Source organism: Eschrichtius robustus, chromosome 20 (assembly GCF_028021215.1).
Source record: "Eschrichtius robustus isolate mEscRob2 chromosome 20, mEscRob2.pri, whole genome shotgun sequence".
In the NCBI taxonomy this organism is placed as follows: Eukaryota; Metazoa; Chordata; class Mammalia; order Artiodactyla; family Eschrichtiidae; genus Eschrichtius; species Eschrichtius robustus.
The window spans coordinates 41,311,498-41,327,617 of NC_090843.1; the positions used below are offsets into that span (position 1 = coordinate 41,311,498).

The window sequence follows — 16,120 nt, forward strand, 5'->3', positions numbered from 1 at the left end:
TTCCCTCTTGTGTCTCCCTCCCTCCCACCCTCCCCACTGAGGAATGATTTTTAAATTTTATTTAACTTTAATTCATTTAAATTTAAATAGCTACATGTGGCTAGTGCCTAAGAGTAGGCCAAGAAGACAGTGTAGGCCTAGAAGAATCCTCAGACGTAATTTACATCAACTCTTTTTTTTTTAGAATTGAGAAAAACTAAGGCCATAATCCACAGCTTACCTCTGGCTACCCATTAAGATAAAATTACACTTTGGAATTGTGCAAGGCCAATCGTATTGTACCTGACACAGGGTATGTCCATTGTTCCCAGCATCTTACCTGGAAGTAATTGCAATGTGCATAGGAAGGGGCAGTGGGAGTCACACAACTACTGAGCGCGTCCATGTGGGTAGAAGGAGAGCAGCACTGCAGCACAGCTGGAACAAATCCAAACACAGAAAAGCCGTCAACCCAAATAAACCTCTACAGCATTCAAGGCACTCCTCTCTTTCAACTTGGAACAAAAAATTCCAAAAGTTTTCCTTTGTGGGTGCAATAAAATATATTTAGTCCAATTAGGTGCCCTTATTTGTTGAAAACAAATGGTAATAAGGCAATTTTAAAAGTCATTGAAAAGGGTCATGTCTACTTTTATAAATGATTTCTTTAGCACCTAAACATTTTGTTGCCCTTCTAACCAAACATTTATTCTTACTGAAAGTAGTAATTTCCTTTTTTTTTTTTTTTTTAGTAATTTCCTTTTATTGAAAATATCAGAACATATTCAGAATTCTAAAATAATTATTTCAATCATTTTAATAGTAACAAACATTTGGAGGAAGGTTTTTAAGGATAAAATAAGTACAAGTACTCTCCAAACACTCCTACTGTTATACAATGCATCCAGTGAAATCTATGAAAAAAATGTTTTAACCATTTAGACAAGTGGTTAGGAATTCAGATTCTAGAGCCAGACTGCCTGGCTTTGGAGCCCAGCTCCAAAATTGTAATAGCTGTATAAACTTGAGCAACGTTAATCCCTTTGGGCCTCAGTTTCTGCATTCTGTTAGAATAGGGATAATAATAGTACCTACCTAACGTGTTTGTTGTGAGGAGTGAATGAGTTAATATGCACAAAGCACTAAGAACAGTACTGGCATACAGTAAGCAATCAATAAACAAATAGCTAACAATGCTATTATTTTAGCTAAGGAAATACATTTTCCAAACTTTCTCTTTATAGTTAGGATACCATGAAAAGGCTGAACTCTTTCTACTGGTAGAGTCATACTTACAGATGTAGCCTTAATAAGAGGTTGAGTCTCCTCTTTTCCAGAGACAGACCCTCCAGAACGACTGAGAATCAGTTATAACATCACATCTTTGGATTAAACAGAGGATGACATTTGTTGAACACCTACCATATTCCAGGCACAGTCCTAGGTCCTTTACATATATGGCCTCATTTAATCCAAACAACAATTGAATGAGGTATTAACATTACTTTACAGAAATAAGGAAACTAAAGCTCAGGGATGTTAAAAAATGTGCCGAAAGTCACAACGCCGAGAGTGACAGAGGCAAACTCCAAAGTACATGCTCTTTAATATGTCACAATACTTCCCTAATCTTTCCTTCTTCCTAAATGTAATATTTTAATTTTACTAGAGCTCCACTTGCTGAATATTTTTAAGGTATCTTTTTTATAAGGTGGCAACTTTCTCTTTTTTAGTCCACATTTTTCATATTTTGAGTGTGCTAATAAAATTACTAAATAATCTTATTTGGTAACCTTTGAAGTAAATTAGCCTAAGGATTGTAAAAATTCATTAAAATGCGTCCCTATTTCTCCATTACTCATTACTGATTTTTTAAATGTCAGAAGGTCATAAAGGTATACAAGAAATAAATATTTTATTTTATCATGTGCATTTTAAGGCATTACATTTTGCACACAGAAGTAAAAAATTAAAATAATGGATAGAATTCTAGTTCAAGTACAAACATAAGGGCTGAGGTTTTCTGAATTACATAATTTTAACAAGTCCAGTGGTTAAAAAAGCCAGCTGTTACTAGAATGGCCACATAAAATTCAAGCTGTTGTCATTTCCAATATCCTTGGAGATTATTCAAATACACAATTAAAATGTTTTGGATTTGAATTTGGTTTCCCAGAATATTTAAAGGCACAAATATCCTGGGACATAAGTTAAATCCAAAAAGCAATACAGCAAGGAGGGGTCTGCGGGGTTCGCCAAAACTGAAAAAAACTGGGATCTTTAGTTTTAACAGCTAAGGAAAACTTAGCCCCCTAGTGGCAGTAAAGGACTCAGTCAGGGGCTGCAGGTTTTCACCCATCAGGGCACCATTAAAGTGTTTTGTTACAAATAAATCAGTGAAAGGTATTAGCTTTATTTTTCTGATATTGCTATGATCTGACTCCATTGTTTACACATTTTGAATAGTTGTTAAAGTGTACTTTAAAATAAATTTCTTGGAGAAATAGAATATATAACAGAGAATATATTAATAGATAGTTGATAGCTGATTTGGTATCTAAGGAAACAGCAAAATAGTGAATGTCCTTTAAAGTGTCCAGTTACAAATGGAAAGTAGAAAGGTACCTGCATGAAGAAAGGGAGGACTTGAACAGATAATCCAAAAAGATTCCTCAATGGCTATTTCCTTACCAGTGCAGTGCTACTTCGTATAATCAACAAAATAGAACAAAACAAAGTATTAATAAGTTTACTGAATATGAAAACCTAGCTATAAAAATGCAACTGTGTGCTTAATACATGACAAATTCATCTAGCGTGTATTATGAAAGCACTGTGAAAGCACTAACATTTATAAGACTGAGTTTATCGCTATGTCCTAAGACACGTTCATCTGCATAAAGATCTTCCAGTATTTTCCTGAAGGCAGTGTTCACTTAAGGCATTAAATTGCATATAGAATAAAAAACTGGAAATAATGAACAATTTCTATTTCATATATAAATATCAGAGGTGATGACATTTAAAAAAACAATTCTAGTAATGAAATAAAGTCAGGATTACTAAAAATTTAGCTAAAGGTAAAAATTTTCACATCCACTATAGGTTAGGAAAACAGGTTCACATACTTTATCCTATGGAGGTAATTCAAATCTATAATTAAAATGTTTTGGACGTGAATCTACTCTCAAATAGTACAGTGTCAACAGTAAGGAAATACCCAATATAAATACTCAAAAGGAAAAAATCCTAATAAATAGTAAATTTAATTTCAAGATAAGTTACTACAGCAACTAGAGCCCCAACATCTCCTCATCTACAGTGAGGCAAAGAAATGGCTTTCTAGGGACTTCCCTGGCGGCTCAGTGGTTAAGAATCTGCCTGCCAATGCAGGGGACACGGGTTCGAGCCCTGGTCCGGAAGATCCCACATGCCACGGAGCGACTGAGCCCGTGCGCCACAACTTCTGAGCCTGTTCTCTAGAGCCCGCGAGCCACAACTGCTCAGCCCGCGTGACACAGCTACTGAAGCCCACACGCCTAAAGCCCCGTGCTCCACAACAAGAGAAGCCACCGCAATGAGAAGCCCACGCACTGCAACGAAGAGTAGCCGCTGCTCACCACAACTAGAGAAAGCCCGCGCACCACAACCAAGACCCAACGCAGCCAAATAAATTAATTAATTAATTAAATTAAAAAAGAAATGGTGCTCTAGCCTATACCCAAAAGAAGTGAGAGCAGAACAGATTATTGTACAACCAAGTTCATAGCAGCATTATTCACAGTAGCCAAAAGGTGGAAGCAACCCAGTGTCTATCAACAGGTGAACGGATAAACAAAATGTGGTCCATACCTATGGAAATTTATAGAAAATTATTCAGCATTAAAAAGGAAGGAGGGACTTCCCTGTTGGCACAGTGGTTAAGAATCCACCTGCCAATGCAGGGGACAGGGGTTCGATCCCTGGTCCAGGAAGATCCCACATGCCACACAGCAACTAAGCCCATGAGCCACAACTACTGAGCCTGTGCTCTAGAGCCCGCGTGCCGCAACTACTGAAGCCCGCGTGCCTGGAGCCTGTGCTCCGCAACAAGAGAAGCCACCGCAATGAGAAGCCCTCGCACCGCAACGAAGAGTAGCCCCCGCTCACCGCAACTAGAGAAAGCCCACGCACTGCAACGAAGAACCAATGCAGCAGGGAGGGAGATGCAAGAGGGAAGAGATATGGGGACATACGTATAACTGATTTACTTTGTTATAAAGCAGAAACTAACACACCATTGTAAAGCAATTATACTCCAATAAAGATGTTAAAAAAAAAGAACCAATGTAGCCAAAAATAAATAAATAAATAAATTTATAAAAAATAAAAAAATAAAAAGGAAATGTTGACTCATGCCACAGTATCAAGGACTCTTGAAATAAGTGAAATAAGCCAATCACAAAAGGACAAATATATGTTTGCTCTTATACGAAGTCCCTAGAGTTATCAAATTCTTCAAGACAGAAAGTAGAATGGTGGTTGCCAAAAGATGGCGAGAGGGGAATGTGAAGTTAGTGTTTAATGGATACAGATTTCAGCTGGGGGAAGACGAAAAAGTTCTGGAAATGGATGGTGGTGATGCTACTACAATAATGTGAACGTATTTAATGCCACAGAGCTATACACTTAAAAATGGTTAAAATGGTAAATTCTATGTTACATATACTTTACCTCAATAAAGAGAAAGGAAAATATAATTGTGCTTTTGCTTAGTTTCTTCTGGCAGCTAAAGAAAACCTCCTGGTGTATCTATGCCAAGTCCCTCTTTCCATAAGAACAAAATCAGCCCTTTTCAGAGAAACTGACAATACAGGCTACCTGAGCATCAGAAAGCTCCTATAACTTGAGATTCCATACTTGTTTATGTACATTATGTAGGCTTAGAAGCCTAAAGATCAAATCTTTAAAATTAATTAATTAATGTACTTTAAAACAATAATAAGCAAACTTCTTTGCCCAAGAGTCAATTCAGAAAAACTTTTAAATAATGATACAAAATATGTTTTTCAATAAACATACGTACCTTCAGGGGAAGGCTATGTTCTTACAAATCACTTTAGTTAGGCTTTAAAGTATTAGTATCTAGGCTCACTTGAAATACAGTTTTTAAAATGTTATCCTTTATATGTAAATAGTGTTTTAAGTTTTATAGTCTATTCACATACATTAATTCATTTAATCCCTGACCCAAAATATTATTGCCACTTTACAGAAAGGGAAATTGAGGCTGAGTGACATGAAATAATCCACAGAATGTCACAATGTCCATCAGATGATTCACTGCAAAGCTGAGACTAGAATTATTTCATTCATTCAATAAATTATTTACTAAGGGCCCATTATGGCCAAGCACTATGCTAGGTGCAGGGGGACACAGAAATGAATTAGACACAGCCCCACTCCTCAGAGGCCCCAAACCGGACCCCCAACTCCAGCAGCTGGAGTGTGTTCTCTCTGCTTGAGCAGGGTGAGTCAATAGCCCAGGGTCAGTCCCGCTGCCACCGGCAGCACAGAAGGGGACGTCCCCCCACCAACCTCTGTCATCTACCCTATCTGGAAGTAACTAACTCTGGGGAAGAGATATACCAGGAAACAGTCTCTCGCAAAAGAAAAACAAAACAAAGGTCCCTCTTTGTATGACAGGCAGGCAGGCAGCAGAGCACAGTGGCCAAAATAATGAACCCTTGAGTCAGTTTGCCCAGATTTGTTCTCCAGCCCTGACTGTGCCTGGCTGTGCTTCAGTTTCTAATCTATAAAATGAGGATAACTACATTCCCTGTCTTATAAGGTTGTTGTGAGGATTAAATGAATTAATATTTGGAAAGTGCTCAGAATAGTACCTGGTCACAGTGATTGTTATACAAGTATTTGTTAATTAAAATATGAGATAAAGGGCAGCTACAAATTGCTAATCACTGCTGTGAGCTTAAAACTTAATGCGGAAAAAAAATCGAAGTTGATTTTGAGTCAATTCAGCATTACAACATGAGTCAAAGGAAAACAATTCCTCAATACAGGACTCTATATATAAATATGAATATATTAATATTCTTATGTATGTTCAAATATAGAGAGAATGAGTAAAATAAAAAGGTCTAAAATGAAGTTTTTTATAAAAAAGGGACATTAAATTATAGTAGCACATTGTGAAAATAGTATTAGAGGAAAAAAACTGAATTCAAGATAGGGTAAGACTAAAAAGAGTCAACTAGCACTGGATCTACAACATTTTGTCTTTGAAGAAGTGATAAGACTGGAAAACACATAAACGAGCTAGGCAAAGAAAACAGATGCTTCGGGACTTCCTTGGTGGTCCAGTGGTAAAGAATCTGCCTTCCAATGCAGGGGACACGGATTCAATCCCTGGTCGCTAGAACTAAGATCCCACATACCGCGGGGCAATTAAGCCTGCGCGCCACAACTAGAGAGAGAAAACTTGTACGCCACACCTAGACAGAAGCCCGCGCACCACAATGAAGAGCCCGCGCCGCAATGAAGACCCCGCATGCCACAACTAAGACCCTACGCAGCCCAAAAAATTAAATAAATAAATAATTGATTAATTAAAAAAGAAAACAGATGCTTCAAGAGAGGAATGACAAATGTAAGAAATAATTCAGGTGAGCCAATTTATGAGTCAGTCTGATAGCAGTTTTTTAGTCTCAATGTTTCGCTTTACCAGAAAAATTAATAATTTATGAAATATTACAAAATTCAAACTTTACTGGGTATACCATTTGAAGACCAGGTCCAAGTTTATTTTCAATATAACTAATTTTTAAATGAAGTTGAGTATTGTTTTTTACTAAAATTTGATCCGAACTTCAAGTCATATAGTTCACTTTGAAAGGATTCAAGTATGACCATTATTCCAAGATTAGTTACTTTATTAGGATTTGGAGAGCTGGATTTGGGAGTGATTATCATCCTGCCTCTGAGAATAGTATTTTACTTAACTCTGGGAAAGTCATTTGTAAAGCCCTTCATAAACAGGTACTCACTAAATAATGGTTAAATTGCTCACTACTTTTTGCTTCTTTCACCTAAAATTTGGAGGAATTAAGTACTTGTACAGTATTTCTCTAGCACTTTCTTTTCCATAGCAGGTCTTTTGCATTTAACAATACAACTTCTTATTTTTTTATTTATATAGTACTTCAGAATGTTCAAAGCAATTTTGCCTACATTGTATCATAGAACTACTCCATATATTCGAAGTCATCATGAAATCATGAGATTTCTCTTTCTCATAACCTCAGAACCTTCATAGTCATTTCAATTATCCATATCAAAGAAGACAAAACAAAAATTCAGATAACCCCAGATTCTATTTCATATGCACTCTACATTATCAAAACATCAGCAGCACTTATTTGTTCTTTTAATGTGTCTCTTTCCTAGTCCTTACCTTGGACCCTTGGAGACAATTTTCAGTGTAATTATCAAATTAATAAATTTATTTATAAATTTAAATCCAAGCTAACATAAAACATTTTAAAATAACATATATCCTTAAATCACAATAATTTAACAAATAGTATTTCCATAATGAGGAATCATATTAACTATTTATAGTGTTTTCTAGTAAATACTATATAACTAGTTCTTATAAAATTTAGAACTAGGAGTTTCCAAGAGGATTGTCTGGAACTTGGAATACATTTTCCCATAGAAACATCATCATATAGGCTAGTCTGGCTCCTAAGCCAGACTATAACCATCTGTACCTTAACAGAAGGACCAACAGTAATATAGAACCTAACCACTATGTCTAATATATCCATAGGAAAATTTCTCCAAAATTCCAAATTAGAAGGCCAAGAACATTTCCATATCTCTCTGTTGCAGTCCTTCTAAATTTCAACTCCCCAGAAGCTTTCTGAGTCTTTAGTAGTGTGAGGAGGGGGGTTTGGAGGGAGGTTCGGAAAAGAAAGAGAAACATTTATTGGTAAAAGGAGGGGAAGTAGGGGTATTGCCCAGTTGACGGGCTACAGAACATAAAGCAAGTGTAAGAAAGGCACAGACTGTCTCTCTGTGTATACATATATATATTCTATGCATATATGGAATGCAGCCAAAATTATAATTTAGATAGAAATGCCTAATTTGTTTATTAAAATATTGGATTAAACTCCTCAATAAAAATCTGATACTATTTGTTGCTATACGTAAGATATACAACTTATAACATGAAATTAGTCATCTTCTGTTTTTAAAGATCACCCAGATATTTCTGTTCTTCAAAGAAGTAGCTGCAAATCTGGAAAAAAGAACTAGGCCTCAACTTTTTTTTATATAATAAGGTAAAAAAAATTTTTTTTATCTCTAATAGGTAAATGATTAGAAGTGCCATATCATCTTACTCCATATAATTCCTTCCCCTTTTCCTTCTCAACTCCATCCTCCAAAACAGTAGCAGCTCCAAAAATCTATACAAGCCAATCTAATTTAAACTCTGGTTTTATTATTTTAATATTACTAAACTTAAGTGCTTTGAGAAAATAAAGCAATCCCTTTTACTGGCCATATTTAGGTAGAACGCAATGAGCCAATAATAAAACAATATGGTTGGATGCTACCAGCTAGAAAATAGTGAGTACTATTACAAATGGAACAGTTCCCAAATTTACAACTTTTAAAAGGCAACAAATTATTTACCCCCTTATCTAATTTACATGCCTTCCACTTATTTTAGCTTTTGATTTCGTCCTGCCTGGGAAAAATGGTCTAACAAAATACCTCTAGAAATTGCTTCCAGATGTACTTAATTAATATGCCTAGAGCCTTAATTCATAGGGCAAAGGATTGCCCCCTTTCTTCTCTTCCAGGTCTTTTCTGAAAGCCTTGACCCTTGACTTGTTTCTATTGCCCCATTTCATCACTCTGTGTAAACACTACATGAAAACACAGATCACCTCTGTGGTTCTTCTGCAAAACAATGAAATTGTTCTGAATTAAATGGTAATGCTATTATTTTGCAAAAATGTACCACCCCCCCCCCAAAAAAAAGACACTCCCTAGCCCCAAGAAGCTAAATAGAGGGTCACTATCTTAAGGATTCCCAATGAGTGGCTTGAGATCTACTAGCAGGACTTGCATGCCCTCGGCTGAGCTCTGGGTCAGTTGCCATTGTCAGGCTCTTCTCTCTGCTACTCCCAGTTCTTCACTGGCTGGGATTAACACTGCAGGGACTGCACTGCCAAACCACACCATCACATTTTTACTATAAGAATATAATTTAGGCTTAAGAGATGGTGAGTTGCTCTTTTAGTAAACTTCGTTACTGAGATACTAACATGATTTCGTTATGAGGTAGTCTCACCTACATAACTAAAAAATAAACAACGTAATATGTATATAAGCATGTTTTCTAAAAGAAAAGAAACCCACAAAAAACAAAAAACGACTACACCAAGAGCAGGAGTTATACCAAGGTCTGATGTACTAAGTCTTAATTTTATTACTAGGACATATTTTGAGGATATAAAAGTTTCACTAAAAACATACACCTTTATGCACGAACAGAATTTTCACAACCTTTAAGAATCAACGAAATTTTAAATATTGCTAAATCATGTGTACTCATGAGAAATCTTTGACATTTCTTAAGTGCATATTCCTATTTTTGTTTAGGCATACAGAAACACATTAAAAAAATATAAATTCTCATTAAAAGTACCTTAAGAGAAGCCACTGAACTTGAATTTCTCATACCTGTTGGATAGTAGGCTTGGGAGTACTGCGCTGAGGGTGTGTAGTTACTATATTTTTGGGAGGAGCTGACCATTGTTTGAGGACCTTGCTGAACATGTACAGATGTGGCACTGGGCTGCAGGGTATATGTAACCTCAGTTGGAAACCTCTGTAGTACAGGAAATGGAACCCCTTTATCTGAAAAAGTGGGAGACGTTTCCACTTGTCCTGGGTGCATTCCAAGAGAGTTCTGCCAAGTTCTAGGAGGAATCGGGGTCCGATCTAAACCTTTCACAGGGAAAGTACCGTGGTTGTGGGATGAAGCTGATACGTAGGAGTAAGGAGACAAACTATCTCGCTGGAACGACCGGTGGAATTGTCCTACAGTCACTGGTCCTGCATAAAAGAGGAGGAGCACATTTACTAATCTTACACCACCAGACGTAGTAAACCAAAAGTCACAAAATATGCACTACTCTTCACTTGTGGGTATGTTGAGTTCTCAGCCATTTTTAACACAACAGAAATTTATTGGTTAAAAACAAGTTGTTCAGAATCCAGAATATGAGATTACACATATAATGCTGAAAAAATAATCAAATAACTTTTGTCTGGTTCTCAATATGACTGTCATAAGAGACAAAGTAGCCAAACTCTAACATTAAATCAAATGTTAAATGTCATCTTACCTTTCACCTCAACTGACTGACCCAGATTTTTCCAATCTGTAAACTACTTCCTAGAAGTTTTAGAAATTCTAGTCTTTCAAAGCATGTAGAAACCTTAATAATTGGCACAAAAATAAGCCCTCAACCATATATATAAAAGATATAAGTATGGAAGAAATAAAAATTGTAACACAAACCAAAAACTAATTTAATGTTCTTTGCTCCCTTTCAATTTTTTAAAATTTTAATAACAATCTTTGCAGAAAAGTCAAGCTTGAAAACTCTGACTTGTTCATTCCTTAAGTCAATCAATAATTTTCCATGGTCTTTTTTTCTTCAGAGTATCTCTAGTCACCCCCCTTCCTAGATATCAATGGCTCTCAAACACTGATTTACATTTGAATCACCTGGAGAGTTTGTTAAAAATCCACACACTCAGGCCAACAGATTCCAATATTTGCTTTTTCTTATCTAGCAAAGTAGAAAGGAATTAAAAAGTGGAGATGAGGAAGAGAGAAAAAGGCCAATACTATGTAATGAGGAAAAGGAAAATATAAATGTTGCAAGCTGAACTTATTTTAAAGACTGTGGTTCTTGAACATATAGCTAGCCTAATTTATTCTTAGGAAGGGCTTTATGCACTAAATTATGTAGTTCACAAAGTCTTTTCAATTTGTTTTATTAAACTAATCCATAAAACAGAGGGAAATCTAATTTATGTGCTACTCATCTGCTAAAGATGGCACTCAAATACCTACTCTTCCAAATATTTAAACTGTAAAACCATTCTACATGTTACACTTCCTTTGTTCTAGTATTTCTATAGTGTTTAATTTCCTCTAAAGAATAAAGCATTAGGGAGTGCTCTTAACCACTTCTGGTTTGCCGCTGCCTGATTCAAATTGATTTTGGCTCAAATAAACTCTTAAAATAAAATTTAAAAAGAATAAAGCATTAATGCCAAAAATAAACAAATATACGCATACATATATATAAACAATTCTGGAACCTGGAAATCAAGAGCTCTAAATCTAATGGGAAAAAAAAAAATATTAGCTCAGAAGATTAAACGTATTTAAATGATACACCTCTTAAAAACTACTTTTCCTTTTCTCCTTTAAAATACAAAAATAATTTTTATGCTACTTGACTAGCAATTCCACATGTATACACACTTTGAACTACCACTGAGAATCCTTTGTTTTAAGACCTAAAGAAACATTTTTTTGCTCTTCACAAACAGGTGTTTCTGAGGACCCAAACTACCCACCACTTGATTTTTTCTTGGATGCTAAAACTTCATGTTGCTACAGTGTGCCCTTCTTTACTCTCTTTAGGGTTAAGTTGTTGATGAATTTTCAGACTGTCAATAACTTAAGCAGATAATTAAAGAATGCTCTACCCTGATTTCTCAAATTCTGGTTTAGATCTGAATTAAAATATAATACTGGTTTAGATCTGAATTAAAATATAATTCTACTTATACTACGATAAATTCTGAGTGATGGCCAAATATTTATATTCTTTAGATGCTGCTAACATAAAGACACGGTTAGGATTCGAAGGACATTCCTTTCAATTTGTTTGTTTTTTTTAAATAAAGAACTAAAACATGCTCAGCTCTTATTTATTCTTTTGTTAAGGGTTACTTCATAGGGTTCTATTCTGACCAACTTTATGGAACATCACCTACATGTCTTCAGAACATCTAAGATATATTTGGTAAAGATTAAATCCAGAATCCTGGAACTGTAAGGCAGGCTGAATTTCTGTTCTTAAATTTTCTATTCCGTCTATAAAAGTGAACGTGAGCTAATCAATCCCCAGGAAAGAATTTGCCTCCTTCCCAAAACTTGCCTCTTGAGAGCTTGTTAACCCCAGGCAAAAACAGATTATCTACTGCTCAGACTTGCTACTTAGTTTAGAAAACTTTAACAAGTAGTGTAAAATAAACTGCCACTAAAAACAAAATAACAATAGTGGGCAAACAAAAAAGGGAAAAACATGTGATCCTCACATTTCTTATCAAGTACATTCTCAAAAGGTGAACAGGACAGCTGGCTCAGTGGATCTAGGTAAGACAACTAGGTCCGGAAACAGAGGATTCTACTGTAAAAGAGAAGTATTTAAACCAGAAGCTGCAGTAGAACACAGAAAACAGAAAGGAAACTGGGAAGGAGCAGTGTAGTCAGGCATATAACCAAGGCAAGAATCAAGCAGAATAAAAATTAGGTGAGGAAAAATAGAAGAGCCAAGGGTTTAGAACATGGAATTAAAGCAAAACAAAGTTGGGCCGGTATTCTTGAACTTAGAATTACATTCCACCCAAACCAGTAACACAGTTCCCTAGTGAACCAAGCCTGTGGTGTAGACAATCCACACCTGACATAGCTTCTGCACACACCAATAGACAGAACGGTAAAAAACAGGAAATGCATGAAAACTACAATAATTTAGGTATATATGGATTGATGTATTATCTATACTGAAAAAGTATGAATTAAATTTATGTTTTTCAACAAATAATCTTTAAAATGCTGACCAACTGAACTGTAAGTGAAGAAAATCAGATCCTATGTAGTCCCTGTTATTTCTTCAACTAAAATGAACTCTATCCTTAGAATACAACTGGGTTTAAGATAGGGGAGAGAAAGAGAAAATCGGAGAAGAAAAAAAAGTGAGCAAGAGTTGGCTTGTATGTATGTATGTTTCCTTCTTTGTTTCTTTCTTTGAAGTGGTTATCCTATTTTTCCCACGGACACATTTTCAGTCTTTTCTCTTTATGCCCACCAGACACGCAATCTGAAAAACAAATATCCATGTCAGAGATTCTACCAAATGAATGCCAAGGTATTGTCTCCACTGCCTTTCCCCATTTGATTCCCCACCAAACTCAATGACCATTATACGGAAGTAAGAGGCTTAATATTCCTTTAGAATTCCTTTAGAACATTCCTATGCCACTGCTATTTTTCCAACTGGTTACTAGAACTCTAACCTAATCTCTTATCTTCTAAACTCCACAGATACACAACCTAATCCCTTATCTTCTAAATTCCAAATGAGCATTGCTTCATTCATAACCCTGGGCCTAGGTTAAACTGAACATAGTATTACTTTTATTCGTATATCTAAAGTTTTTCCATAACTGAGAAGTAACCCAGACACTTCTGTGGTGTGCTCCAAGGACAAAGAACAAGATAAACTCAAAGGGTCAATACTGCCACAACAAAAAGTTACAGGATTCCTATCACTCTGTCACAATGTGACCACTGCAATGTCCCAGAGCCCTCCCAAGCAGCATGCCCTGTCCCTTTCCCATCCCATTTAAGGAAAAACATTAGCCCCATTTTTCTCCCGCTCAGCACACTGAAAGCATACGTACTCTGCCCAGTCAGCAGATGACTTGCAGGTTCCCTGGCTATAAAAACAGACAAGCAACCCATGCTCATCGTCGACTTTCCCTGGCTACCATGAAGTCGGCCCACTGTTCTTGCAGCGACCCTTCTCTTTAATAAACTCTACCTTCCTTAACATTCTGCCTTGTGTCTCCAAATTCTTTTCCAACCCACGCTCGGCACGACAACTTTTATGTTAAATCCATGTTAGCATGATGAAAATGTCTCTATTACTCTTTTAGTTGAAGGTAAAGAATGAATTCTCATTATCATATCCTGTTGCTTTCTTGGTATGCTGCTTCGTGTCACGGACCCTTTAAACAACAAAAGGGAATATTGCCACCCTCACCTTCCTGGAAGAGGGGGAAGGGCATCAGAAACCAAGTTTATAAAATAAATTTCTATCCCAGAGAGTTTTTGAACTTTGAGTAAATACAAACTTATACATAGAAAATTTTTCCAAAACTGAAAGACTAAAGGCAACAGTGAAAAATTCAAAGGCTGCAAATGTGAGCTTTCTAAAATCCTGTTTAACTAGAACTTGACAGTTGTAAAGAAAACCATTTTTGCCTTACATTTGTCTAACCATAACACCTAAATAAGCATCAGGTCTAATCAGCTACAATGAAAGAACTGTTTAGCCAATTCATTCTACATAGGAACAGTATCTGGTAAACAACAAAATATATTATTATATTTCTGCTTTTAAGATATATAAACAACGCCTATTGTTCTACACCTTACTCCAGAACCTACAATATGATTATTGTCAGAACACGTCTTCCAAGATTTCTTAGATGTGTCAACGGGTGGAAGATGGCATGTCTCTTCAAGGACAAACTTCCACTCGAGGCACCTTGTTCACTTTCCCTTGGTTGGCAGAAATGTTCTAAGTTCTCTTGGCTGTGACTGTTCCCTCCTACCTCGACCTTTGCCATATCCTCACCCTGTATAGGAACTCTGTTCTGCTTCCCATCAGAACAGAGGAGCCCCTCCTGTGTTTCTTCCAGAACCTGGGCTCCAACAAAGGCCTACTTATTTGAGGTGCTCGCCTTGGAGAGACAGCGTCTCGAGAAGGTAAATGGCTATACAGGTTTGGGGCCCAAAGGGTTCCGGGAGGACTAGAAAGCAAGCCTGACGCAGAGGTCCCTGTGGTCGCTAGTGGACACAGAAGGGCCTCAATGTTTACGGAGGGCTCTGCGCAGAGGCGGTGCCGGCGGGGAGGGGCGCCGGCACGGGTGAGGACGCTGCCGGTGCCGCGGCCGATTCCGGGCAAAAGCACCGCGGGAAGCGGCTCCCGGGCGCATTCACGACACAGCAAAGGAGAGGATGCGGAAATGCCCTCGGAAGTGGCGGTTGCCCCCTGACGGCAGTGCGCCCGGCGCCGGGCGAGGGCCGCGAAGGCGGGGCGTGACTCACCGTGCGGCTCGGGCCGGGACCCTGCGGGCGGCGGCGGCTCCTGGTGTGGCAGCGGGGAGGTGGCGGCGGAGGCCGAGGCCGAGGCCGAGGCGGAGGCCGACGTGATGAGGAGCCTCTGGAAGCGGTTGGGCGGCCGGCAGGGCACCTCCAGGCCGGCCGCCAGTTTGGCCTTGTTGGCGCTGGTGAGCCTCTTGAGGTGCACGAGCAGCTGCGGCTGGTCGCGGCGGAAGTGTGGGCTGTGGAAGTGGTGCAGGGGCCCGTCGCCCGCCGGCCCGCCGCCCCCCGGCCCGGGCCCCGCCGCGCCCGGCCCGCCCAGCACCACCTTGCGGAAGCCGTAGAGGTTGAGCTGGCGGATGAAGCTGGTGAAGTTGGTGGTTTTGAAGAGCTCGGGCTCGGCTCCGGCGCCCCCGACGCCGCCGCTGCAGCCGCCGACCCCCGCCACGGTCGGGCTGAGCAGCTCGGCCTCGAAGAGTGGCTGATCGATGAGCAGCCCCTCGCCTCGGCCGTCCCAGCGGATCGAGCGGTACCGGGGGCTGTTCACCAGCCGCCACAGTTTGGCGGGGAAGTTGTTGGGGTTGATGGGGGTGGAGAGCAGCGCCTCCTCCATCGCCCCGCCCGGGCCCTGGGCCTCGCCCCGCCGAGCCTGGCTCTCACACCCCGTTCTCGATCCCCCCGGCCTTCGCTTCGCCCTGCCCCCTACTGCCAGCACCAGGCCGCCGACGACGACCTGGGGACCGTTGGCGCACGAGCCCCCGCGGCGCCCGCCGGCGCGGCCAATGGGGCCTCGAGTTCCCGCCGCGCGGCGGGACGCGCCGTGAGCCGGATCCGCCCCCTGAGCCCCAGCGGCCCGGCCACGTGCAGTGGCCGGGAAGTCGCGCTCTCTTGGCGTCCTAAACCCGCCGGACGGGCTGGGAACTGCCG

General features: G+C 39.1%; 1 protein-coding gene across 1 annotated transcript in view; it reads right to left on the reverse strand.

Moving 5' to 3' along the window:
- The window catches only part of HSF5 (heat shock transcription factor 5), a 49,343-nt gene extending 33,537 nt beyond the window's left edge, over window positions 1–15,806 (reverse strand). The window contains exons 1-3 of the mRNA XM_068531243.1: window positions 15,200–15,806; window positions 9,736–10,110; window positions 320–417 (exon numbers count right to left, since the gene is read on the reverse strand). Coding sequence (XP_068387344.1) covers window positions 320–417; window positions 9,736–10,110; window positions 15,200–15,806 — 1,080 coding nt within the window. The remainder of the gene's footprint in view (window positions 1–319; window positions 418–9,735; window positions 10,111–15,199) is intronic.
- Between the last annotated feature and the right edge of the window lie 314 nt (window positions 15,807–16,120).